The sequence below is a fragment of the Stegodyphus dumicola genome, chromosome 9 (genome assembly GCF_044657685.1).
Source record: "Stegodyphus dumicola isolate Sdum_Otavi_A_Nest chromosome 9, ASM4465768v1".
Taxonomy (NCBI): Eukaryota; Metazoa; Arthropoda; class Arachnida; order Araneae; family Eresidae; genus Stegodyphus; species Stegodyphus dumicola.
Window position 1 is genome coordinate 104,501,322 of NC_140776.1, and position 25,662 is coordinate 104,526,983.

Consider the following 25,662-nt stretch of genomic DNA (forward strand, 5'->3'; position numbering starts at 1 on the left):
CTTACAAGTGCTGTTTCAGCGGTCCCGCTGTAAGTCGGGTACTTTTTATATTGTTTGATATATTTGATAATATTATTATAAATCAGGCTATTATTTAACACTAATTTAAATCTTTTTAATATTACTTTTTAGCTATCGTGAGAAAGGGACGTAAGGTCTGGTGTTTTAATTCGAGAATTACTTGTACTTTAAATTAAATTCAGAATTGTTTGGCATTCAGCGAAAAATAATAAGAATTCCCACACACACACGCAAACCGTAAAGTAAGGATTAAACCTAATGCTTGAATAAAGATCTTGCACTGAATATTTGAAAACTGTAAAGTTAACGTAATATATTTATACCTGGTTTCCAGCACTTCTTTTAGACACCTTTCTTGCTGACCGTTCATCAATGGGATCCTTTTCTAGAGATCTGCCATAATTAGTGAGGTAACCATTCCTGCACAGGTAGAAAGGTACACAGATGCATTTGTCTTCTCCACCCTGGCCGTTTTCGTTGCTGAGGATGTAATTGCCGTTAGAAAGTTCATAAAGTGTTTCTTGGTCGAACTGCTTGCTTCCCGGTCGAAACTGTTTTGCAGTGGTGTCTTTTGTCGGATGTCTCTCTTTTAATGGTTCCGGTGGATAAGGACCAGCTTGAGCATACTGGACATCATCATCGTCGTCCTTGTTAGAATTAGACGAAACAATGAAATGTCCTGCCGCCTGTGATGCAGATTTTGTCACGTCTTCGCTATAGTATTGATCTTGCTGATTATTCCCTTGATACTTTTTTGAATCTTCTTGGTAAGTGGGTCGCTTGTGATATTCATCCGCAGAAATATAACGTACAAGTTCTTTCTCTGGAGCAATGATGTACCTCTGCTTATTTTGCTGATTGTTCGAATTCGAGTTTTGAGAGGGAGGAATGTAGAAATCATGATTGTTATTATTCTGATGCGCATTTTGGAGCCTTGTTCCAAACACTTCCTGGTTATTGTCATCTATAGCCTTCTCGTACCCTTTGCGATGGTTTTTCAGTGATTCAGACGAAGGAAGGTAATAGTTTTGGGACTTTGTTTGCTCTTCGTTATCGATGGGTTGAGGAGGATACGGTCCGTTGTAGTACAAATCGTCTTCTTCTACACGTTTCGGACTTTTCGCCAGAGATTTCTTACTGGGCTCGTCGTCGCTTTCCTTACCGGCAAAAGAAACGATGGGGATGAATCCTTGCAAGTTCAGTCGACGGTTCCCGGGGTCATCGTTCATTATTCTGCCTTCCCTAACGTTGCCAATAGCATCCAAGTCTAAAATTCTCGCGCTTCGTCCTCTGGAAACATTGGCTGGTGCAAAATCGTCAGAAAAGAGTTCAGCTAAACCGGCACTCCTTCCGCTGGTTGCGTTGGCTGGGAGAAAGCCATCGGAATCGAACGCCTTGGGGGAAAATATCTGGTTTTCTGTTTTATTACTTGAACCATTGTCAGTAGAAGTGTCCGAAACTGTAGAAGGTGTCGTAGAGCTTGCGTTCTTTGGCGATAGTTCATCTGCAGTTTGTGAATCTGTTGCATCTGTGGTTGAGTTCCAGAACCATTGTTTTGGTGTTTCTTGAGTACCTAAAAAAATAATGGAAATTTGTAAACGTGAAAGGTGCTCATCCACGTGATAGCAAATGAATATAGCAATTTAATAACAGCAGCTTTTGAAATACATGTATAATGATTTTAATGAGCCCAGGGAATGTCATTTCAAGGTTCGAAGTAGCAGTAAAGAACAATAAGAGATGAAGAACGGAGAGATGAAGAGAGATGAAGAAAGATATTGATTGTAAACATTACTTTACAATCAATAACAGATTATTGAATTGGAAAGAAAAGTTAAATAGATTATTTGCCGAATGGCAATGCAATAGCGTGTTGGATAAAAATATTTTTGGGGGATGCTACTGCACATTTCTATTAAATCGCCAAATTTGTTCATTAAGTCTGAAAGATAAATATTTTGCTCTTTGCTGAGTGGCAATGTAATTCTTTTAAATTGCTGAGCTTTCGCATTAAATTTGAAACATAAATATCTTGTGCCTTGCTGAATGGTAACAAGTTGCCTTTAAATGAATTCTTTGATTAAATTGGAAACATAAGCATTTTATGCTGTGAAACATAAATATCTTACACTGTATTATTATGTAAGAATTCTTACACATTAATTTTTAAATAGTTATCTTTATTAGTCAAAAATTCATTAAGTTCACAAAAACAAACATAGAGAAAAATAACTGAATTTTTCAGATTTATTTATAATTCAGATTTATTTTCAGACTTTATATACAAGAACGCGCAACCGGGCGTGTATTTTTTTTTTAATAATTTAATGACACATACACGTTTTGAGATCATTTGAGCCAACGCCCCGTTGGGCTAAAAATATTTTAAAACAGCATATCTTTAGAATTTCCTATAGACAGTCTCGCGCACAGGAGATATAAATGTTTTATACCTTACTGTGTTGCCACTGCTCTCTTTGAAATTGAGTTTTTTTAATCAAAGATTCGTTAAAGTTTTACAAAACATGAAACAGACAATAAAACAAACTCCAAATTTCAGATTCGGTCTTCCAGGTACCCATGTTCGGGTGGAGGACTATGTTATTCAGACTTTGATGAGTCTAGGTACCACTGCTTTTACGCAATGCGAGAAACATAAGTACATCCATGTAGATTCTTCATTATTTAGTTTCTGTAAATATAATATAGGGCGATAATATTTGGTGGCGACAATTTGAAAAATAATACAGCCGTTTATATTAATGCCTTTTCGAGACTAATAGCTCTTCTAGGCTAATGCCCATTTAGGCTAATAAATAAAAAACAAATTCAAAATTCAGGTTCAAAAGGACACATATTCGGATGGAAGACAACGTGTGTTTAAAATTTGATGGCTTTGCCGTTCACATATGCTTGCCGAAAGAAGTGACTAACATTTTTATCGTTGCAGTATCATAGATGCAAATTTCCTACGAAACTTTTATTTGTACTTACCACTTTCAAACTGGGAGACAACTGCTGTCACAGAAACGACTAAACAGAGAGCCACAGCAAGAATTGACCTCATCTCTTTGGTTTTAAAGACCAGGTAAAGCCTGTAAAGAAAATAAATATGGATATAAATTCTTCGTAGGGTATAAATTTTTCAATATTTTTTTGGTCGTCTTTGAAATTAGATATTTAAAAAAAAGTTAGAACAAAATTAAAGACACTTTCCTAATAAATTACAGCATTTTAATGAAAACAAAATGAATGAGCAATGCAAAAGAGTTGCATTCCGAAAACTTCAGCTTAAAGCATTCAAAAGAAACTTTTACATTAAAAATTTTAACAAAATTATTAAATATTAGTTAAATATTCACAAAATTATTAGAAATTAAAGAAAATTATAAACTTAAAAACATTTTTATATTTATCATAAAAATATTCGCTTTCTTTTAGAATAAAAATAGCATCTACTTTTGGCAATTTTCAGAACTAAATCTTTATCTCACAGAGATACGTTGATAAACGTCCGCTGTGAAATATATGTCTTGTGTGAAAGCGAAAATTTTGTTTGGAATATATTTCGAATTGGATGATTCCCGGCAGTTCGCATTACACTTTTTTACATCTTTCGAGACAATTCTACGATCGTTCATGAGCGTCAGTATGCGTGTTGCCACTGTTCATTTAACAGTCAGAGTTTTAACAAGTGATTTTTATAATTTTCGAAATCAATGTTTTGTAAATTCAATAACAACGAGTTTCAGGAAAGTTAGTAAAAACAACGAAGAAAATTGTTAGGATCATCATGGAAGTAAATAAACTGATTGTTGAAAATGAGGAAGATAAAGTGCGTATCCTAGATTTCGTTATTTCATGCTGTATATGCCGAGTAGAATGGTATTTATGATTGCGGAAAACAAAGATGGCGTTAAATCGGCTATCGTTGCGAAGGGGTGAAATAACAGATAGCAAACAAAGGTCGAAGACGTTATAAAGTGTTGAAAATGCTTTTGATATGTACAGCAGAAAAACTTTTATTTACAAAATTATGTGCATTGTTTTATTTATGTACAGTATACATTTCATACATTTGCGCTAACCATAATAATAGCTAGGGCACCACGAATTCATACTACTCTACTTTTGAGAATTAATACTATTTTGTAGTAATTAATGAGTCATATGTTATAAACGGTTCATTAAGATAGCTAAAAATTACTAATATTTACTGAGTTTTAAATTTATATATTTATAATTTTGCTTAATATGTTTCTATATATTATTTTATTAATTTCTACATATTTATTAATATTATATATATAACTATATATATTACTAATATTATATATATAAGTATATTAATTATTAATTGTATTAGTATTAAAATATTAATTAATACTAATATAATATAATTTTTTAGTTTCTATATATTAATTAATACTAGGAAGACTAACATTATTAGTTATTCAAATGTAACTTCAGCGATTCTCCTTTAAGTGAGATCAAACTCAAAATGAATTTTATTTTCAAAATTAGTTGAGTTTGAAACATATATTGTCTGACCTAAATCAGCTTTCAACTGCAAGCGAAGAAATCGAACAAAGCGCTCACATGACGATTAATTTGAACTACAACTTCGAATGACGTGGAGAAAATAAATGCTTTGCTTGTGATGACGATAGACGTTATGATCGCAAATGGGAAAGGGGCGGCCAACAACTGCCTCTAAGTACTTATTTTATAGTATCACACTATAGCTAGGTATGTTATCGCTTACAGTGAGAGAGCATGCATGGGGGCTACTCTTAAAGGACAAAAGTGGAGAGCTACGAAACCTAGTCGACTAAATCTAAGCCGTTACATATCATCCACCACATATTTTAGTTCGAGGACCGCTGTACGAACATTTAGGATTTGGGGGAGGGATATCTTAGAAAGCTACTAAGCACTCGACGAGATTCGAACAACAAATGCTTCATCTGATGGCTGAATGTTGAACGACTAACACCACTACAAAACCTGCTAAAGTATATCATCGCTAAAAATCATAACAGTGATTAAAAGCGACGTGTTGCCACTCGGCAGATTGTAAGAGCAAACAACACAAGTCTTCCCGATTAAATTAACAAATTTAGAGATTTAAATTAAATATGTTGCCCCTGCCGAAATAATTTTTCACTTCCCCTCGCCAGTGTGTTCCATTACTGATTAATTATCTATAGCCGCTCAGAGAACGATTAACTACCTATAGCTTTTCACAAATACTACAGAAAATATAACGCTCAATAAAACCCATCGGCTGCGGAGCAAAAGCTGCAATAGTTATACCTTAAAGATAAATTTCGTTCTTCTAAACTATGCTGTTTAGCACTGAATTTGCTTACATTTTTTGGTTTGAAAGAATATAGTGCCAAGAGCTAAGAAGGATAGGATAGAGTTTTAACTGCATTCTTAACCGTTAGTAAAAATAATTCTCAGATTTGTACTAATAATACTAATAAAGTCCTTTGATAATTTTTAAAAACATTAGTAAAATTTGAAGTATTTTCAAATTCATCAGGTAAAAGATTAACAAAATTAAGTATTGCGTCAGATCATCAACGTGGAACCGTCATAACAAAGCAAGTTTGAATAAAAGTGCTCAAAAGGGAAAAATAAGTATCCGTAATTGAGTTCATTCTGATTTGTTTTTGCCGAAAATTTAAAGCGGCTGTTCAATGACCATTTGTGCCTGTTTAAATTTCTTCGGACTCCCTACTAAGCGAGACAGAAATGCTCCCAATTCTTCTGAAAAATATGTTAAATCTTGCTTCCCCCGCTCTTCTGAAAAGGAAGATCCGCTCAAAAACCCACCTTATGTGAGTTGCAACATCGTCACCATCCCTCGCTTTGACCTATAAATAGTTACGCAACTGGGTCAAAAACAAGGACTCTTTCCAGTTTTGGAAAGTTTGTTGACTTCTTTCTCTACCTGTGATTTCTTTTTCTTCTTCTTTTGAAGAAGTTGGTTGAGAGTCGACAGGTGACAATGAAATTGAGATGAATCTGGTTCTATATCCAGCTACTATAGTAACAAAAATTTCAGGAAAATCTTAAATAAAGTACCTGTTTAACTGAGATTATGATCGCTAAAATTCCAGAGAAGAAATAACGAACGGGAATCATTGACGTTAGTGAAAGTTTTTCAAAGACTTGTAAATAATATATGTATAATGATTTTAATGAAATTAAGTAATAGCGGAGTTGAAGAATTGCGTATATTGCTTTTAAATCTTTTAGTAACAATCATTAACAAACAAAATTCAATTGTAAAGAAAAAATAAATACCTTACGCTTTGCGGAGCGGCAACATATAGGCAGAGGAATGATAAAAGATATTTTACTTCGGACCATGGAAACACATTTTTTTTTTTTTTAAATAGTCCATAGGGTACACACGGTAGGTAGCTAAATACTGGTTATTTTTAGACCTAGGCTCGATTCCAGGCAGAAGTGTTTTGCTGTATGACAGTTTTCGTGGGTTTCTCTATGCCTAATGTAGATACTAGCCAGATTCCTTTAGAAAGTCTTCCACGAAGGTACCTTTTCCTTTAAGCAGACAGTCTTTGCCTGTATTGCCATAATTAAATAAAACAAACCAAAATTTAAATCGCCAAATTTATTGACTAAATTTGAAACATACATATCTTTTGCTGAGTGGCAGCACATTGCTTTTAAACAGCTGAGTTTGTTAATCAAAATTCATTAAGCTCTCAAAAAATGTGAACTAAATTAAAAAAAAAAAAAAAAAAATTGGGCTTTGGGGTGGATATGTTCGAAAGGAGAACTGGATGCGTTGCAAATTTGATGGCTGATTTGATGTATTATGGTTTTTCGACAACGCCAGGAACAATCAAAAATACATATATACATACATGCTTTATATATATTCTTCATTATTCAGTATAAGAAACTTTTCGCTTACATAATTACATAAGTAACTGATATGAATAAGCATATGGAGCGTCGGAATTATATTTATAAATAAACCCAAAAATTCGTTAAATGGCTTCATTGTTTTAATATTTCACGCGTCATATTTTATTCGAAAATAAGACTCTTCGAATATAAGGGTTTCTTTACATTGTATATAATACATTTAAACATAAAATAATTCATTTTGCCTTGCAATCATTCTCAGGAGAGAGAAGAAACCTACTTTCACTCCTCCGTTTCCTTTTCTTTAAATAACAATACCGTTAGCTGTGGCGTCTGAAAGACTATCATTTTTTAGAAGAAATATAGAGCAAAACAAAGGAGTCTTAACAAATTAGGGACAATTCAATAGCATTTTAATCAGATCCTTATATATTGCTTTTCGTTCTCGAGCGTTCGCAACATCACCAACGTGGAACAGAGTACATAAAATTGACATTTAACAACTTCATCTAGAAAGGCTTGACGGCTGCCCAGCGGTGAAACCGCTGAACATTACTAGTTCGACTCGGGTTCTTTTCTCTGCAAACGACCTGGTTGTTTGAGAGTTCAACTAATATCTTCGTTCGGCAAAATGTAAGATATTAGTTTTCGAGTTTTTATCAACAAATTCCTCTATTTGAAAGCAATGTGTTGCCACAACCTGAAATAAAATACTTTTGTCTTCTACGCTCCAGCGTGTTATCATTCAGTAAAGCGTAAGATGTTTAACTTTCAGATTTAACCTGTTTGGTGTAGTGTAATAAACTAAGGGATTTTAAAATCAATAAACGTAGTTCTAAAGAATATTTTTCTACTTTTGAATTTGATGAATTTCAATAAAAATGCATTTAAATCACGAGATGTCTAATTAAAAATATAAAATACTTTTAGAAAAGGATACTGGCTGGACTCGTTAAAATCATTTTATATATTTTCTTTTTTTTTTTTTTTTTTTTTTTTTTTTTTTTTTATGATGACTATTTCACGCGCTGGCCGCGCAAGCGGCTAATCATAATAAATATACAAATACTATCTTTACAAAAGGCCGTAAGAAATAGACAATGTTACAGTAATAATATTAAAGATAATTTTAAAATAAAAATAAAGAGACCAGCGAATGAAGACCATAAATAGATTAGCAGAATTCAAATTAAATTGCAACAGCAGAATAGCTAAGACGGCCAGCCAAGCGCTCGCTGATAAAGTTAGCAAATCGAAGCCTTATACTTTAACTAATTTGTATTCTATTGGAAGATGACGAAAGTAGAAGTTATGGCAAAGCCGAAACAAAAGATAACTGTAAAAATTTAAATAAAACTTTAAACCAAAGTAGTGGCTTTCACGCTCTAAAGAGAATAGTCATGACATCTTTTCGGGCCCTGAAGCATCATATTGCAGTTATTTTACTTTTGAGGATGTAGATCATTTAGCTAGATAGCGAAATAGAATTAGGTGTCAGTACCATTTCTGTAAAGGTGTTGATACAGATAATTATTATCTGTTGCTGTACGCGCAGAAATAAAACAACCAGGTTTTCCACCTCGAAACCCACTTGAGTCGACTATTTAAAGAAACGGATGTCGATCCCTGCGTCTGTTATCTATTTTAAAAGCGTTGCGTCCAGCCTCTGACCCTGAAAACTCTCGTACGTACGTATGAATAAAAGAAGGAAATTGAAACAAAAGTCTCAAATCACTCGTACGCTTTACCACGTGCGCGTGAAGATGATCACTGAAAGGAATTAGCTGTGTCTTTCCTTTTACGATTTTCCACCGCCTCGTTGCGCAACGAGATTATTTAGCTTCTCTAAATTCTTTAATTAGTTTCTCTAAAATCGCATGTTTTATTTAATCAGTTTTTTTTTTTCTGGAAACAATTTGCATTCGAAATAAAAATAGCTGTGTCCGACTTTAAGAAAATATTTTTGTTTCTGTTATTGATGTTTCTTATCTTCCTGACCTAAACCTCTGATTAGATTTTCTCTCAAGCCCGTCTATCCTTCTTCCATGAATTTTATGTGTTCAAGACTCAAGAAATGTGCTTGTCGTTTCGTTTGGACTAAGCCTTGGTTAGCTTATTGGTGACAATAAGAATTTTCGCAATCCCGGACGAATCTCGAAAGAAAATTCCCGTGAGATGGATCCGAGCGTCTCCCTCTTTTCTCTTTTCCTACTAGCAACCTCTCGGAAAGATTAAGATTTTCTGTTCGACAATATTTTAAGTGCCTCCATGCCAGAAAGGCACCATACATTTATAAACCTTCTTTGAGACCTCAATCCAGGTCTAAGGTAATGGCAGCCGGCATTATTGTCACTATGCCAGCAGAACAGCATTTTTTATAGAATATCATATTTCCGGGGATACTTGAATGCCACAAAAAGGACAAGGATTATGCAAAGAAATGTGGCAAAAAATGTTTTATAACGTTGAGTTTATATCGTGCACCTAATCTTAAGATGGCTAGCCGTTCATGTTGTTAGGGATGTTGAAAATAGACACCTTCAAAATCCAGTACAGTTAAAGAAAACTATTAAAAGAAAAATCATGGTGACCAAAATTCTCGTATGAAAAAAATCAGAAGATATAAGTCATGTCACAGTTAAGTACCAATGGGTGGGAGATCAGACGTCCTCTTGAATTTTTGTATGACAACATGATTATATCAAATATTGTCATAATTAAAACAGAGGGATTTGAAAAAATGGGTTATATTTATGGATTTGAAATAGTCTTTAAAACTTTTGATCGGTCAGTGAAGTACTTAGATCATGATGAACAAGGCTATTTCATAAAAGCCAGAATGCTTCGAAGATAATGTGCAGTAACTGACTTTACAGAACTCGCACTTGTTCCTGATTCATGTTAAAGATGTTTCTCATGCCAAGGCACTACTACAGACTTACAAATCTGATTCAGGAGAGATAAATTACGTTTGTTTCTAAGGTTGATCAGGGAATGAATTCCTTTAAGGAATGGAATACAATACCACGAAAATTTCATAGAATTTCTGTGAAGTATAGTAGTTGATATGCTCTTACTTACAGAAATAAAACTTGTATTGCTCTGTCAGGTGTAGATTTCTTCCTTATTAATGTCACTGTGATCATAATTTAATTGTCAATTGCATTTTTGATTCAGAAATTTCAATGGAAGAAGAAAGACGCAACAGAAAGTGTAGTTATTGAAGTCTCTTTGTAAATTCTTTGAATACTCTGTCCAGTGTAAAAAGAAAAAAAAAAAAACATTATCTTCTCAGTTCAATTTCTTATCACAATTCGACATCTCGTGCTTCTTCACCTCACCAGTGATTGAGTGGATAAGATGACTGAGTAATAGTAGTTTGACCTAGGATCAAATCCCAAACTACTGGTTGGCTACCTTATATGGTTTACTTTATGTGTAAGATAGCGTATGTAACGTTGTATTCACGATACATGATGTGAATACGTATCAATGCCTATTTTGTAGCCTGAAACCAGTTCCCATTTTTTAAACCTTTCGCGGAGAATATTAGTCCTTTCAGCCTCTTAAACAGGTAATCGTTATACTTCAATAAATCTGAATTAGTTTTTCTGCTCTAGACGTTACATGATTAACTCCTATAATATGTTTCAGATGAAAAATGCTGCCTCCCAAAAATATGTACTTACAGAACTTTTGCCTCTCATCTTGATATATAAGCAAATAACTATAAAAAATATCAAAATGACATGTAGGGAAATAAATTAAAACTCGTCGTTAATTTTTGAAGAAAAACGTTTAATTCCAACATTTTAAAGTCATGTTTTTAGTCCGAAAGGCGTTAGCCTAGAAGGGCTATTAATTTCGTTTAAAAGTCTGAATCACTTTTCAAATTGTTGCCACCCAGTATTATCGCTCTATATTATATTTAAAGAAATTAAATAATGAAGAATCTGCACAAAAATATTCATGTTTCTCGCAATATGATAAAACAACGGTACCTAGACCAATGGTACTAACGGAGCGTTATCAAATTTTGAATAACGTACGTCTCCACCCGAATATAGGCATCTGGAAGCCCAAATTTGGAATTTGTTTTATTATCTATTTCATATTTTGTAAAGCATTTATGAGCTTTACAACTGAATTAACAACTGAATTTCATTAACAAACTGAAGGATTTCAAAGCGAGCAATGACAACACTGTACGGATTTTTTTTTTATCTCCAACGCGCGAGACTGTGTATCGAAAATTCTAAATATATACTGTTTTGCTGTTTTTAAATATTTTGTGATATTGCTGTTGAATTGTATTTTATGTAGTTTAAGTGCGAAGAACATGATATTTAATAAATAAAGGTAACGCACAAAATCTTAAAAAAACGCTCTTTGGGGCTTAATAATAACATCTGAAAGCTTTCAGATTTTTTTTTTTATTTGTTATAGCTATTCTTCTTTGAGATTCTGTCTGACAGAACTTCAGCTCGATTTTATGAATGAACTGCTAACTCTACTTTTTTTTTCTTATTTATTTATTTTGGCTCTTGCTGTCATGTAGACAGTGGAGAAAGATTTCTTTAATACAAAATATGCATTTGTGGTTTTTTAAATACTACTAAAATACTTTTTATTTAGCAAACGCTTTTCGAAGCTAACAACACTTACAGAAGAAGACAGAAAATCCCACGTTATTATTACACTATTTGGAATTTTCTTCTGATTTCAGTTTCTGTTTAGTTGATTATTGCAAAGAACACTAGGGCTATCTTTCTAACGGGAGGCTTCTAAGGGTCTTCGTGGAAGACTTTCCAAAGGAAGCTGGTTCGTATACATGTCACATATAGGGAAAATCACTTTGTTCCGAATACTGAATTTTAAAATAAACTGCGGAAATTCAAAAGGACTGCCTTTCTACATTCCTATTTCGAGTTCCCTAGCAATGACAAAAATAAAACTCTGGAAATATTTCTCTCTTAATGAGGAATTCTTCCTTATTAATGTCTTCTTGATCGTAATATAGTTGACATTCGTAATTTGCTTCGAGGGAATAAAAAAGCCATAACAAAAATATGTAGCCATCACGTGATAATTTCTTTGGACACTCTATCTAGAGTAAAAACTGTGTTTCTCTAAATTTAATTCAGTATGGTAATTTAAAATCTCTTTATTTGCAATTGCCTCGACGATCCGTCTGACTATCACTTAAAATACAATGTTTCAAGTTAAAAAAATCCTTACGAAATGTGTTTATTGCTTTTAAATCGCTTAGTTTGTTAATCAGTAACGGACAGATTAAAATTGAAAGTTAAATAGCTTACGCTCATGCCTTTTAATCTCTTAGTTATACATTCCCTCAAGTCTTAACTGAACTCTTATTTAATTTATTTTCTCAACTGCCAACTGCATTTTACTTATGTCTTCACACCGGAAATCCATTTTAAATAACAGTATCGGATTGCATATCTTCGAAGAGTTTTTTCCTCAAACGGGATTAAATATTCAAATAGGCCTTAATTTTTGAAATAAAAATGGAGATTAAAATCATATAGAGCAATAATAGATTACTTCACCGACAACAGGAAGGCATTTCGCACTGTTGCCTTTCTGTGTTATGGAAGATGTAGAACGAACCCGATGCACTTCTAATGACTTGTTACTTTCTACTTAATCGCTATTCTCTCAGAAATGTGATTTTTCCCCGCTGCTGCTCCTTTTGATAATTGTTTTTTTATAAGTATTTACGTAATTTGATGACATTATTTTCAATTTCGTTCCAGTGCTTTCGCCATTCTACTGATAAAATTTATTGTGCCTCTTTGGCAATGATTTTAATGGGTTTGTAACACTCTTCAACTGAAATGAAGTTACTTCACGTGCGGCTTCCTGCCTTCAAATAATGTATGAATCGTAATATTTTCCGCTGCTTAATTATAGATATTGCGCGTAGCGTAAAACTTCACATATTTACAGTTGTTAATAGCTTTTTCTTATGTTCAATTGAAATGTAACTTCTTTTTGACGTTACAAATATCAAAGTCTTTTAATTTCTGTTTCATGTTACACGTTTTCTGTCAGGACACTTATCATTAAATCTGGGGATTGTTGCGTTGGGAGATTTCTTATCCTGTCAAACTGTCAATTCTGAAATTTTCCAGTTCATTTAATTTATCAAATCTCGTTGCCTGTGTTGTCATTTAATGCAACCTACCGAATTCTAAGAGTAATTTTCCCTTGTTACTTATTAAATTCTAATCCGTTATAAGCAGCTAAGATGATTCCCAAGATGTAGCAGTTTTGCGAACACTGACAAATTCTGAAAGACATTGCTATTCACTGCGCCCGTTCAATGACTAAGAGACGTTTCCTTTACATGTCGAGTATGAAATTCTAATAAAAATGTTTGTTCAATACGGTCTATCAGAAACTAAAAGACTTTGTTATTTTCTGCAACCAAATTCTAACAGACGTTTCCTTTCCACGTGTCTTATTGAATTCTAACAGATGTTTCCATTGTATGCAGCAAACCATAATCTAAGAGACTTAGTCATTCCTTGGGGGGTCTATCAAATTGTAAAAAATTTTGCCTTTTCGCGTAGTATAAGGTACATAATTTAAGTCATAAATTAAACTATATACATCAGAACAGATTCAGACATTTAAAAATCACACACGTGTTTCTTATAAAATAGTATCTTCATTTTATTTTTTAACCATGTTGCTAACTGAAATAATTAATAAAACACCTAACAAGTAATTTTTGTAAACTTCTGAATTAATAATAAGCTATAAAATATATTTCTTCTACTATATATATTGCGTACTCTAGTCTAAATGAAGCATTTGCGTATTGTTTATCAACAGTCTGAACCCTGAGTTACTAACGATAACAAATTTTAAATAAAAGTTGTCAAAGAGAAATTTGACAAATTTCATTACGAAATTTGTCTTGTATATCATTTCTATATTATTGCTCTTAGAATTCTTGGAAATTCTGTGAGTGCACTAATAAAATTCTCATATGAATGCCAGAAAATTTTAAGAAGTCAGGTAACTTTGATTATTTTTTTAAAAATCGAAATTTTATTCCTTTATATTTAAATCTGATTTCTTATAAGCATTTTAAAGCAAACCCCACGTAAAAATTCTCTCTAGAACCCAAATCATGGTGAAAAAAGAGCAGTTCTAAGCATTTGCCATTTAAAGGGCAAAGATGGTTTTTGTTTATATTTTACATTTCATCAAATTCCTCGGATAAAATCGCCTCAACTAAATGCATAATATATTTCTCTATGCAATTTTACATAATATATATTTATAAATAATGGAAAGGTTAGCTTTAGCAAAGTTATCTATTAATTTTAAGAAAATATAATATATTTAAGAAGATTTCAAGCTAATTTCTTTCTCAATTCCGATTTTATGAAAACGTGATTTTCCCTATTGCGTTCATGATTTATCTGAACCGGCCGATTAGTTTCGAGGAAACTTCGATTGAATACCTAAACCATGGTTCTTTCTCAACCAGAGGGAGGGGAGGACCTTCTCCCTTTTGCGAAAATTTCATAGCTTTAGGGGTGAATGTGGTCAGCCTTTAATTTACCTGTTAAGTATTTATTTTAATTTAGGAATATAAATAACTACTTTTGTTCCAGTTTTGGTATTTATCAAACTTTTCTACACTTTTTCTTGTTTAATTTATGAAATACCTTAAAAAATTCTCTTAAATCTAGATAAATACATATATTTATTTTTCAACTTTTCGAAAGGAGAGGGTAAATGATCTTCAAACAATGATGAACGGGCAATGGAGCAAAAAAGCTTGAGAACTCCTAATCTAAACACAGTATCTGTATAAAAGGGCTAATTATTGTGCTTCTGACGTCAGAACTTTTAAAAATATAATTAAATTTGAAATTACATGAAAATTTCGACTCGTCACTTTTCATTGCCTTAATTAAAATTAAAGTGGTTTTGTACTCAATAGGGTTTAAATGTATAATTACGCATGCTCACAAACTTTAAATGCATTCTGATATATATATCTTTATTAATATTGAGAAAATATTATGCATTTATAGGAGCTGGTGGTAATCAATTTGGTTACGAAGCTAAGCATTTTTCTTGAAACTATAATTTGCCCGCTTGCACGTATGATTCCTCCGAAACCTTAGGTCAGAACTTCAAAAAAACTTGACAAGTTGTGTAAACCCTATCTGATCGAAGAGGAACCGAATATTATGCTTCTCACGTGAGAATTTTAGAAATTACCTTTAATTTTTATGTTTTAAAGAAAAAGTAGATTTGCGAGTCTCGAAATTAAAATTTTTTTATTTTTTTATGAAAAAATAGTTCGATTATTATTAAATTAGATCATTTTAATTATACGATATTAACTCTTTGCCTGACATTGCTCTAAGCTGAAGCAAACTAGCGAACGAGGTTTTTGCGAGTGTTGGAGATACACGAGAGAAATCATTTCCGAACATACACGAGATAGCAGTAAACAGTCAAACTTTCGACGCACAAAAATATGATCCCATAGGCGACACCGATGGTTTTTGCTAGATACATATATGCGCTCATAGCAGTCAAAGGGTTAATAAGCCCCCGGTTCAAAGCGAATGCATGAAACTCGCCTCGGTATGAATCGCACGTGAATGAGAATGGAAGAATTAAAAAGTAGAGAATAAACCCAACTTTTAAAGTTGTATATGCATTTTGAAACTCGTTGACTAAGGTTAAACGAAATTAAACAATAAATAATATTAAATAGAGATAAACGGAGGTGAATCCATGTTGATTTTGTCCATGGTCCTTTGCGCAACGACGAGCAGGCAAGTTAACATAATTCAATTCATGAAATTAATTAAAGATTTCATTGTATATAATGTTTCGAGGAAAAAGATTGTTAAACAATATAATAATACTAATTCAGAAGTCAAACAACAAAAATCAGCGTTAATTTACAAAATTTTCACAGTGAAGATTTTGTGAAAATTTTGTAATTTATTTTGATAAATTTTAATTTACTGTGAAAATTTTGTAAATTAACGCTGATTTTTGTTGTTTGACTTCTGAATTAGTATTTATTCGGCGTGTTATTGTGTCTTAATATAATAATGTCTAAAACTTAATAACAAATGGTGCCAAATTTAATGCTAAGCAATGCGCTTTCACCTGATGCGATAAGTACACCGTATATACTTTCCGTAAGATTTGGTCGCTCCTTCACGATGCGGGGGGACGGAATGAAAGAGGTTTTTCAGTTTGAAACTTTGTAAGATCACTTGAGTGCGCACATTTTCTTTTCTCATCCACTTTTCTAATATAAGATTTTTTCAATTTAGAAGGAAAGTAAATCAGCTAAAAATAGTAAAGTGTTTATCCACAATGCTGCGTGAAGTATTAATTACAATTTTATGTCCATGACGAGAAAATGTACTTTATTTATATTTTATTTAAACTATTTTAATATTTGAAACATAAAGTAGAAGAGCAAATACACGATCAAGAATTTCGAAATAAGTATACAAAATTTCACGATCATAAAGCATTATAAAGATATTGAGCTTTTAAATGTGTTATATTTTTTATATATTTTGACACTGTATAGGCATCTGATACCTTAATATTTAGAGTCTTTTACTTTATAGTAGACATTTCAAGTATTCATGACTATCCCTCATTTACGATACTAACACATGTCGTTAGCTCCACATCTCAGTTATTTTCTTCACTTCAATTGAGACTATAATTTAAACCAGTCTTTACTTGTGCACTTTACATGAAGCAAAACACACTAGGCGGAAACAAAGTAGAAAAAAAAAAAAATGAAAGCTGTGGAAGATTCTACCCTCTTCCACAGCTGTCTTTACCATAGCTATGAGGCAAATCGGAAGGGGAGAATGACCTTGACGAGCCTACTCTAAAATAACTGGATAATAATTTATGACTAAAAATATTATAACAAAAATTATCGTTTAATGCACTTAAATAAAACCGTGAAATTTAAAAAACTTTTAAAATTTGTTTTATACTTTTCTATTTTATGAGGGGAAAAAATAAAAACAAAGAATGAAAATCATCGCAGCTGGTAAAAAATTATTTCTCCTAATCAGTATTACAAAGAACTATATGGAGTATCATTTCTTCTTTCAAGATCTTCCGATCAATCCCATGGTCTTAGATTACGTTCAATTTATTTAAATTTCTGTTCGATTCATACATTCGATTTCATCATCCTTTAAAATTGCATGGACATTAACAACGAAAGATTAAATTATTTATTGTTTTTAGAGATTTATCATTGGTTGCATGATTTAATATATGGAAAGATTTTTGAAAAATTGCCAAAATTTAATGAATTAAAGAGATTACGAAAAAAAGGCCACTTGAAAAATCATTTTTAACCTATGCGATAGTCGAAATTCTGCTTTGTTTTGCATTGTTTCATCACTAAGAAAGGGTATACGAGGAAAAATCAACGCTAAATATAAATAAATAAATAAATAAAATATCGTATAGAATTTTGAAGATGGAGAAAAACAATTTCTGTGCAGTATTAAATTCTAATCAAAAACCAGAGTCTGTTCAAAATTTATTATCTGTTTTGCAAAACCATATACGATATGGGGGGAAGAATAGTAATATCTTTTAAATCCCGGGGGAAAAAATAACAGTCTAAGAAAAACTTTGATTTTATTTCTACTAAAAAAATAAGCATTTTTAATTTATCTTTTCATATAGTTTTTCTCCTTTCTAACTGCAATGGAATTTTGATTATTGGAGCTTCATTAAGCGGAAACGTGCTAACCGAAATTTATAGCAACTTTCCACGGGAAGTTGAAAAATCCATTACGTTCAGTTTCATTAATAGATTTCGAATTTGCAGACGAAAATCTTCATCAAATGATGAATTAGATTATCTTTTAAGCGTTTATATGATATTTAATATCATTTTTAATAAACAGTTCCTTCCCAGGTCTTTGTGACAGTTAGCAGAGACAGTTTTTACGCAAGTCAGCATGGTAGACATCACCAGTATGGTATGAATACTGTTACTTAATATCCACAGAAGAAAGTGTGGGCCAGTGGCGCAACGGATAACGCGCCTGACTGCGAATCCACGGAAGAGCAATACATAAAATTTGTCACTTCGAAAATTTTTTCGAGCGTTTGTTTGTAGGAAAAGAATCTACGTAACTGTCAAATAAATTGAGTAGCAAATCTCTTAGCATTAATAGTTCCAATAATTAAATTCGCCCGACATTTAGCGGAGTTTTTTTGTTAAGCAAAATTTATTTATTTATAAAGCACAGCTTTTAAAATTACCAAATTATTTAAAAATAGCTTTCCGGAGAAAAAAAAATTCTGTATTGGAATTCGATAAAGATGTTTTCGTACAAACATTAAATTCATTAAAATATCAAAATATCTCAACAGATTTTTAAGCCTTTTCTTCTAATTTTTTAAATCCTTAAAATTAAGGATTATTAAAAAATAAAAACCTGAAAATATCGTTAAAATAATCAAAATCACTTCGCATTAATTCATGACATTAAAATTCGATCTAGAGAAGAAATTTAATTCTAATATGAATAATTCGGATAACTGGCATTATATAACTTAATTTAAAGAAGCATTATTTATATGTATGCTACTGTGAGATGTTCAGATGGTATAAACATTAATACAAAACAAACAAACAAATAAAATTACCTGGTAAACAGATGTTAAATCACAAAGGGCGAATATAAAGTAACTCAGGTTTCAATTCAAATACTTCGATCTGTTTTCATTTCTGTTGATGTGATGCCAAACGGTGTATGTTAAAGAATGGCCTAGATAAACTTCTTATATACTTGGAGGCAAACTTCGAAAACGGGTCATCGCACTGCGATGGGGGAAGACAAGAAACGGAAAGGTGAATGAAGAAATAACGTTAGGGTCCTCCGAATGACGTCATAGTTTTTTCGCTCGCCCTCATTTTCGAAGGTGGGAAAACCCTCAATGTTTAGTTCGTTTGTTGTTACCCATAGTGCCAGGAGAAAGCCATGACTGGAAAATTGAATGTTTCGAAACTGTTTTCACTTAAAGGTTTCACTTGAGTAGTGAATATGAGTATACTTTGTTACTCAAATATTCCAAGGATGCGGATTTTGCATCCCATCGAAATTCGATAGAATAATTTAAGTTATTGAATATTCAATGAAGTAGCTGTATTCGAATAGTAACTATGCGATTTTATTTAACTTAAATGCTCTGTTTCTTTGTGTTAAACACTGAAATTAGTTTTTAACCTTTTTTATCTATCCGATTTTCATGAATTATTTTCTCATAAACGAATCTGAGATGGCAACATAGAATTTTTACAGAGGATTTTTTTTTTTTTTTTTTTTTTTTTTTTTTCAAAATACGGTACTGATACTTTACAAATCATACTTATTTCAATTACAAATTAATATTATATTAACGATTAATGTTTGAAAATAAAATGTTCAAAATTATTAAATGTAGATCGTTTTTAGCCCAAAAAGGGATATTAGTCTGGAATTGGGATTTTGCGTTGGTTCACTATAAACGGCGAATCACTTTTCAAAGTGTTGCCACCAAATATTATCGCCCTGTATTAGTTTTAAAGGAATTAAATAATGAAAAATCTCCATGTGTGTATGCATATCCCTCGCATTTTGAGAAAACGACGGTACCTATAGAGCCATCCAGTTTTGAATAACGTAGTGCTTCACCCTAATATGGGCACTTGGAAGCCCGAATTTGGAATTTGTTTTATTATTTATTTCATATTTTGAAAATCTTTAATGAATTTCTAATTAACAAATTCAACGATTTGAAAGCGAGCAATGGCAAACCTTTTAGAAATAAAACATTTTTTATCTTCATCGCGCGAGACTGTTCCCATTCGAAAAAATGTAAGATATTTATTTTTCAGTTTTAATTAAAAAACTCGGCTTTATGAAAGCAATGTGTTGCGGAGATTGGAAATAAAATGCTTTTACCATCCACGCACCAACATGTTGCCATTGAATAAAGCCTAAGATACTTTCAAATTTAATCTAGAAGTTTACTGACTAATAAACTAAGCAATTTAAAAGCAATAAACACAGCTCTTAAGAATAGTTTTTCTACTTGTTAATTAGGTTGATTTAAATAAAAATGTATTAAAATGAGATGTCTAATTAGAAATATTTAATATTTTTTGTGAAATTATATTAGTTAGATCCATTGAAATAGTTATATACTTTCTCTTTTCATGATAACTATTTTAAGCGGCTAGTTTTTAAAGAAACAATATGGTGAGTATAAAAAATATATATGACAGCCTGTAATGTTCTAGCGGGAATTCTAAAGATATGCTGTTTTTAAATATTTTATGATTTTGCTGTTGAATTGAAATTTATGTAGCGTAAGAACGTGATATTTAATAAATAAAGTTAACATACAAAACGTTATTAATAAAAAGATACAAAACAAAAGTTCGGTGACCTATCTTACTAAGAAAACTTGAATAATATGAACTGAGAAAAATAGAAAAGTGCCTGACAACACGTAATACTGTATCGGGAATTCTAAAATATTCTATCCTATTGCTTTTAAAAATTTTGGGATTTTGCTGTTGAATTGTATATGGTATAAGTAAAAAAAAAAAAAAAAGTAGTTTAGTGGGCGTGAGTGCAATAGTAGATCAGTGGACTGCACACTCAAATGAGAGCGTAAAAAATATTAACTTTTGAGCGACAGTTAAAATCTGAAAACATTCAAATGTTTTGTAGTTCAATATCCAATTCATTACTCTTGAAATTTCCTTATACAGCCTTGTTAAAGTTCAAATTAATCACTCAATTTCAACTTATAAACATATCGCCGGAACTATTACACAAAAGTGTAATTCTGCCGGCTCAGTGAGAATGAAGCCTAAAAGGTGCATGCAGATAAGAGTTTCCTGGCATGGTAATCTCTCTAAGGAGAAATGGTGTGTGTGTGATTATGGCAAAGCCTCGAGGGCTATCTGCCTAAGGGTAGGGATGCCTTCGTGGAGGACTTTCTAAGGGAAACTGGCTCGTATACACGTTACACATGGGGAAAACCACGAAAACGCCCATGCAGCCAGCCCGTTCGCGGGATTCGAACCTCGGACCGAACTACCAGTGTTCAGCGACTTTACCGCTCGGCCGCTGGTGGGCCTAAGGAGAAATGGAGGCAAGAAGAAAGAAAGGGGGCCTTGAAGCCTGAAATCGGAGAAGCGGGTCTGACTGATGAATAAGCTAGGATCTGATTGGACTGTTGAAGAAGACGAGAAGAATCAAATTATTATAGCTGATGTTACAATTAATAATGCAAGTTGAACAATAAAACACAAATAATGCAAAAAAATTAATCATTGCGGAATTTTGATCTTTAAATAGGATTACTTGACCAACCCCCGCGATCAGCTCAGATGTAGTCCGGGATTCCTAATTAAAATGACTCACAATTGTTTTCGGGCACCTGTATTTTGTGAAACACAGGCTTCAAATTTGTTTCCAATATACTAATTTTTTCTAAGCCTTGCTTGCTGTAAAATAAATATCATCAGAATATTCTTTGTAATGAAATAATCAGTTGAAAAGTCTTTATCAACAGCTACCATAATAAATTCTTAGACTCCAAATTTTGTTGAAATATTTTGAAGATAATGTTCCTTGCTATAATTTTTTTGGGGGGGGGTTGGTTTTCTTTTAAATGAAAATACATTGCAAGATTTATTTCGTGCTTTTGTAAATTATTTCTTGTTTAGTAAAAATGTTAATGTTTACAAATCTGAAGTGAATATAGCAAGACATTACTAATTAACAGCAAATTCCATCCGAAATTCAATACGAAGTGTGTTTACACATTTTTAAAATAATTTCGATAAAGAATTTTAAAAAAGCAAATGTTTTGGAACACAAATTTCTGGAAATAGCATATTGTTTGAAATGAGAAATATCGTCTGCAACATTTATTCTTCTTTTTAAATGTCGCATGTAAAGAAGCTGTGTATTGAAGGATAAAGATCTTTCTGAAGAGATATTCCTATTCTATAATTCAATAACGATGTGAAATACATGGTATTAAAATTTCTAAGTACAACATAAGCAACATTATTCATCGAAATTGATGAATCGTCTACTTCTACATTGAAAGAAGACTCGAAACGAATACCCGTAAAACGGTATATACTATTTCTAATGTTTCTATAGTTAAATCGTTGGTAAAAAAGATAAAAATTTGCCTACACAGAAATCAATTGCAAAGCCTTTAAATACATCCTTAGCAATAATGAATAAAATAATAAATGAAGATTTACAACTTAAAAAAACTAAAAAACGATGAAAAACCCAAGGCATGTGGCTCAATGTAGAATAATACACTAATGTCCATAAATCAAGGATAATGCAAAATCAGGCAAAGGAAAAGTTAGAAGCAAAACAAATTTGACTTATTTGTAAAGCTTATTTATTAAACAAAAGGTAAAGAGCAAAAAAAGATGCTATATGTTTGATATTATTAAAAAATTAGCGATTTTTTCCTCCCTGGAGCAAACTACAAAAAAAAACCTATTTACAAAAAACCAATATTACATGGTTGGTATAATTGTTAATACATTGTATGTCTCCCAGACGATGCAATACAGTTCGTACAACGCCTAGGCTTGATGAGTATCAAATTATCGATCTGATATTTGGGGGATATTACACCACTCAAAAAGCAATGCCCTCTGAAGTTCCGGTAGACATGTAGGAGGAGGTTGACGGGCTGCAACTCGTCGGCCAAGCATGTCCCACACGTGCTCTACTGGATTCAAGTCCGGTGAGAATGCTGGCCAGTCCATACGGGTGATATCCTCCGATTGAAGGCATTCGCTTACAATGTTTGGACGATGAGGACGGGCGTTGTCATCTATAAACACAAATTGTGCGCTCATGGCGCCCCGAAACAAACGTACATGTTGTTCCAGAATAACGTCCAGATAGATTTGGCTTGTCATGGTTCCAGTTTGAACATGCAGGTCAGTTCTGGAACCCAAAATAATTCCACCCCAAACGAGCACTCCTGCACCACCGTAACGGTGTCGTTCAATGATGTTTTCTTGGTGGTAACGGGTACCTGGAGCTCTCCATATGAAAGTCCGGCGAGAATCAGACTGCAAGCTATACCTGGACTCGTCGGAAAACATCAGACAAGCCCACTGTTGCGGTGTCCACAATGCATGCTCTCTACTCCAGGCTAACCGCAGGCGACAGTGAGTTGCAGTAAGTGTAACGCATCTGACAGGTCTACGAGCATATAGACCAATCTGCCCTAAGCGTCTGTACACGGTCTGCCTTGAAATTGTCGTACCAGTGGCTGAAGAGAGCTGACGAGACAGGTCTGAGGCTGTGCTCCGCCTGTTTCTTTCGGCAGTAACTGCCAAACACCGGTCCTCATTCGGCGTTGTAACTCTGGGGCGACCTGTGCTGTAACGTCTACTCACATTACCATCATCTTGGAATCGTTGCCAAAGCCTGGAGATGACACTCGGCGCAATTCCAAGTTCGTCTGATACTTCCAGTTGGGTACGCCCACATTCCAGACGGCCGATAATTCTACCACGTAAAAAATCATCCAAATGCGTCCTTTGTGTCATAACTATTCGGTTATTGTACTGAAATGCTTATAAAGCGCCTGCGAACAATTTTACTTCTTTGCCTGTATTCCTTATATATCATTCTCGTACACTCTCGTCGAAGTACCATCGGTGTCATTTGGTTACTTTCTGAAATTTGCATATGATTCTTGAAGATGTGTGTAGTGATTTTACAGGTGATATATTTATTTTAGAGTTCAATTTCAGCATGACTCCGAATTATCCTTGACATGAGTGTATATAGAAACCTGTATGAAAGTTATTTAGCAGGCGATAAATGGAACAAAACTGGGATTTGTTATGAAGCATGGTTACTGTAGACGAACCAGTATGTGGCCTAATTAAGAGCTGAATTCAAATAATCCTGTTGCCTAAAATTATGCACAGGGTCAAAGGCATAATGGTTTGGGGACGTTTCTCTGCCTTTGGATAAGAAATTTAGTGTTTATCGAAAAACATATGGATTAGTATAAATATGTAAATATTCTTAACCGAAACCTCAAAGCATATCCAAGGAAAACTCGAGTGCAAAACAAATTCAAGTTCTATCAGGATAATGATTCTAAACATGTAGCCCTGTATGTTCGCTTGTGGTTATTATACAACTGTCTTGAAATTGTCAAAATTTATCCACATTTTCAGCAGTTAAACCCTATGGAATGTGTGTGCAGTAAGTAGGGAGAAAGAATAAGGAACCATGATACTTCTTCTAAAGCTCTAATAAAAGCATCTCTTTCGCAGGAATGGAAAATTCTTGCTCCAAAAAATTAGTTGAACCCATGCCAAACTGCATGAAAAACGTAACTTTAACTAAATGATATCTAAGGAAATATTGAATTTCTTGTTATACGTATGTGACGAAAGAATTCTGTACCATGCAGTAAGTTGATATAGAGATGAGTGCGTGGCTAAAGAAGACGTTATCATTTTTGCAGTCGCGAGTAGATTGAAGCTAGAAGGTCACTGAAATTTTGATTGCGTAGTAAAAAATGCCGGGAACTTTTGAAGAATTACAAAATCACTTGCTAATCTAAACCTATCTTTATTACTTGTTGATAACTCTATGGCATGGCACATCATAATGGGGGCAATCTGCCCTCCACAGTTTTGAAGATACCGCATTATAGTTTTAATAGAAGCAGCCAAATAAGAGACGTCCTTTAGCCAGCAAGCGTAGGCAGAAAAGAGACAGAGTAGACTGAATTCAAAAGAAAGAGAAAATTTTTGTATTATCCTCTCTGAGGAAAAAGGTGTGGAGTGTGGAAAGTTTAAGTTTTCTTAAAAGTAAAAATAAAAATTTAGATTAGTCAAAGATGGCAATCTAAGCTTTTTGTATGAAAGGATAAAACTTGTGAAAACAGTGGTGTAATCATTAAAATTAATGTGTCAAACAGAACTTGTCAAGTGGCAAGCATTTAAAACATTAAACCTAGTTGATTAATGAGGGCTGAGTAATATGCTTCCTCTATCTGGACACTGTGAACCTCTAAAGCGTTGTCGATTTATTTCCTTTTTGAAAAATTATTTCTCAGTTAGTTACATTGTTGAAGAGCTTCCCTGATATGTTATCCTCCCTTTTTGAATCAAAATAACAGTAAAAAATTTTTTAAAATCTTTTTAAAATTAAAATAAACAAAATAAAATTAAAACATATAAATTATAAAAATGTAGTAAATGAAAAGAAAACTGTTCTGAACATAAAATCGCCGTAAACGTTATTCGTATAAACTATGAAATACTTAAGTGTAGGCAAACTAACAATTAAAAAAGTTGCTGTCTCGTAAACTTGAAGGTCTATCTAATTTTATATCTATATCTAAATCTATATTTATATATATCTAATATATAAATAGATAGATAGATAGATATTTACGAAAAACATTTTGAATAACGTTTTTCAAAACAAGCAGGTTTCAAAACAGAATACGAAATAAAAACAAAATTATTTCGCTAATAGATATTTAGTTACAGATAATTGCAAATAAAACAGAACTTTAACTGAATTGAATATTATCTAATGGCAGGTAGAAGAACCTGTAAGGTTTTTCGAAGCAGCGAAAACAGAGAAT

General features: G+C 32.7%; 1 protein-coding gene across 1 annotated transcript in view; it reads right to left on the reverse strand.

Moving 5' to 3' along the window:
- Nucleotides 1-18,800, reverse strand: part of LOC118202495 (uncharacterized) — a 32,434-nt gene extending 13,634 nt beyond the window's left edge. Inside the window, exons 1-3 of the mRNA XM_035374678.2 lie at nt 18,646-18,800; nt 3,016-3,116; nt 345-1,594 (exon numbers count right to left, since the gene is read on the reverse strand). Coding sequence (XP_035230569.1) covers nt 345-1,594; nt 3,016-3,088 — 1,323 coding nt within the window. The 5' untranslated portion in view covers nt 3,089-3,116; nt 18,646-18,800. The remainder of the gene's footprint in view (nt 1-344; nt 1,595-3,015; nt 3,117-18,645) is intronic.
- Nucleotides 18,801-25,662: the final 6,862 nt, after the last annotated feature.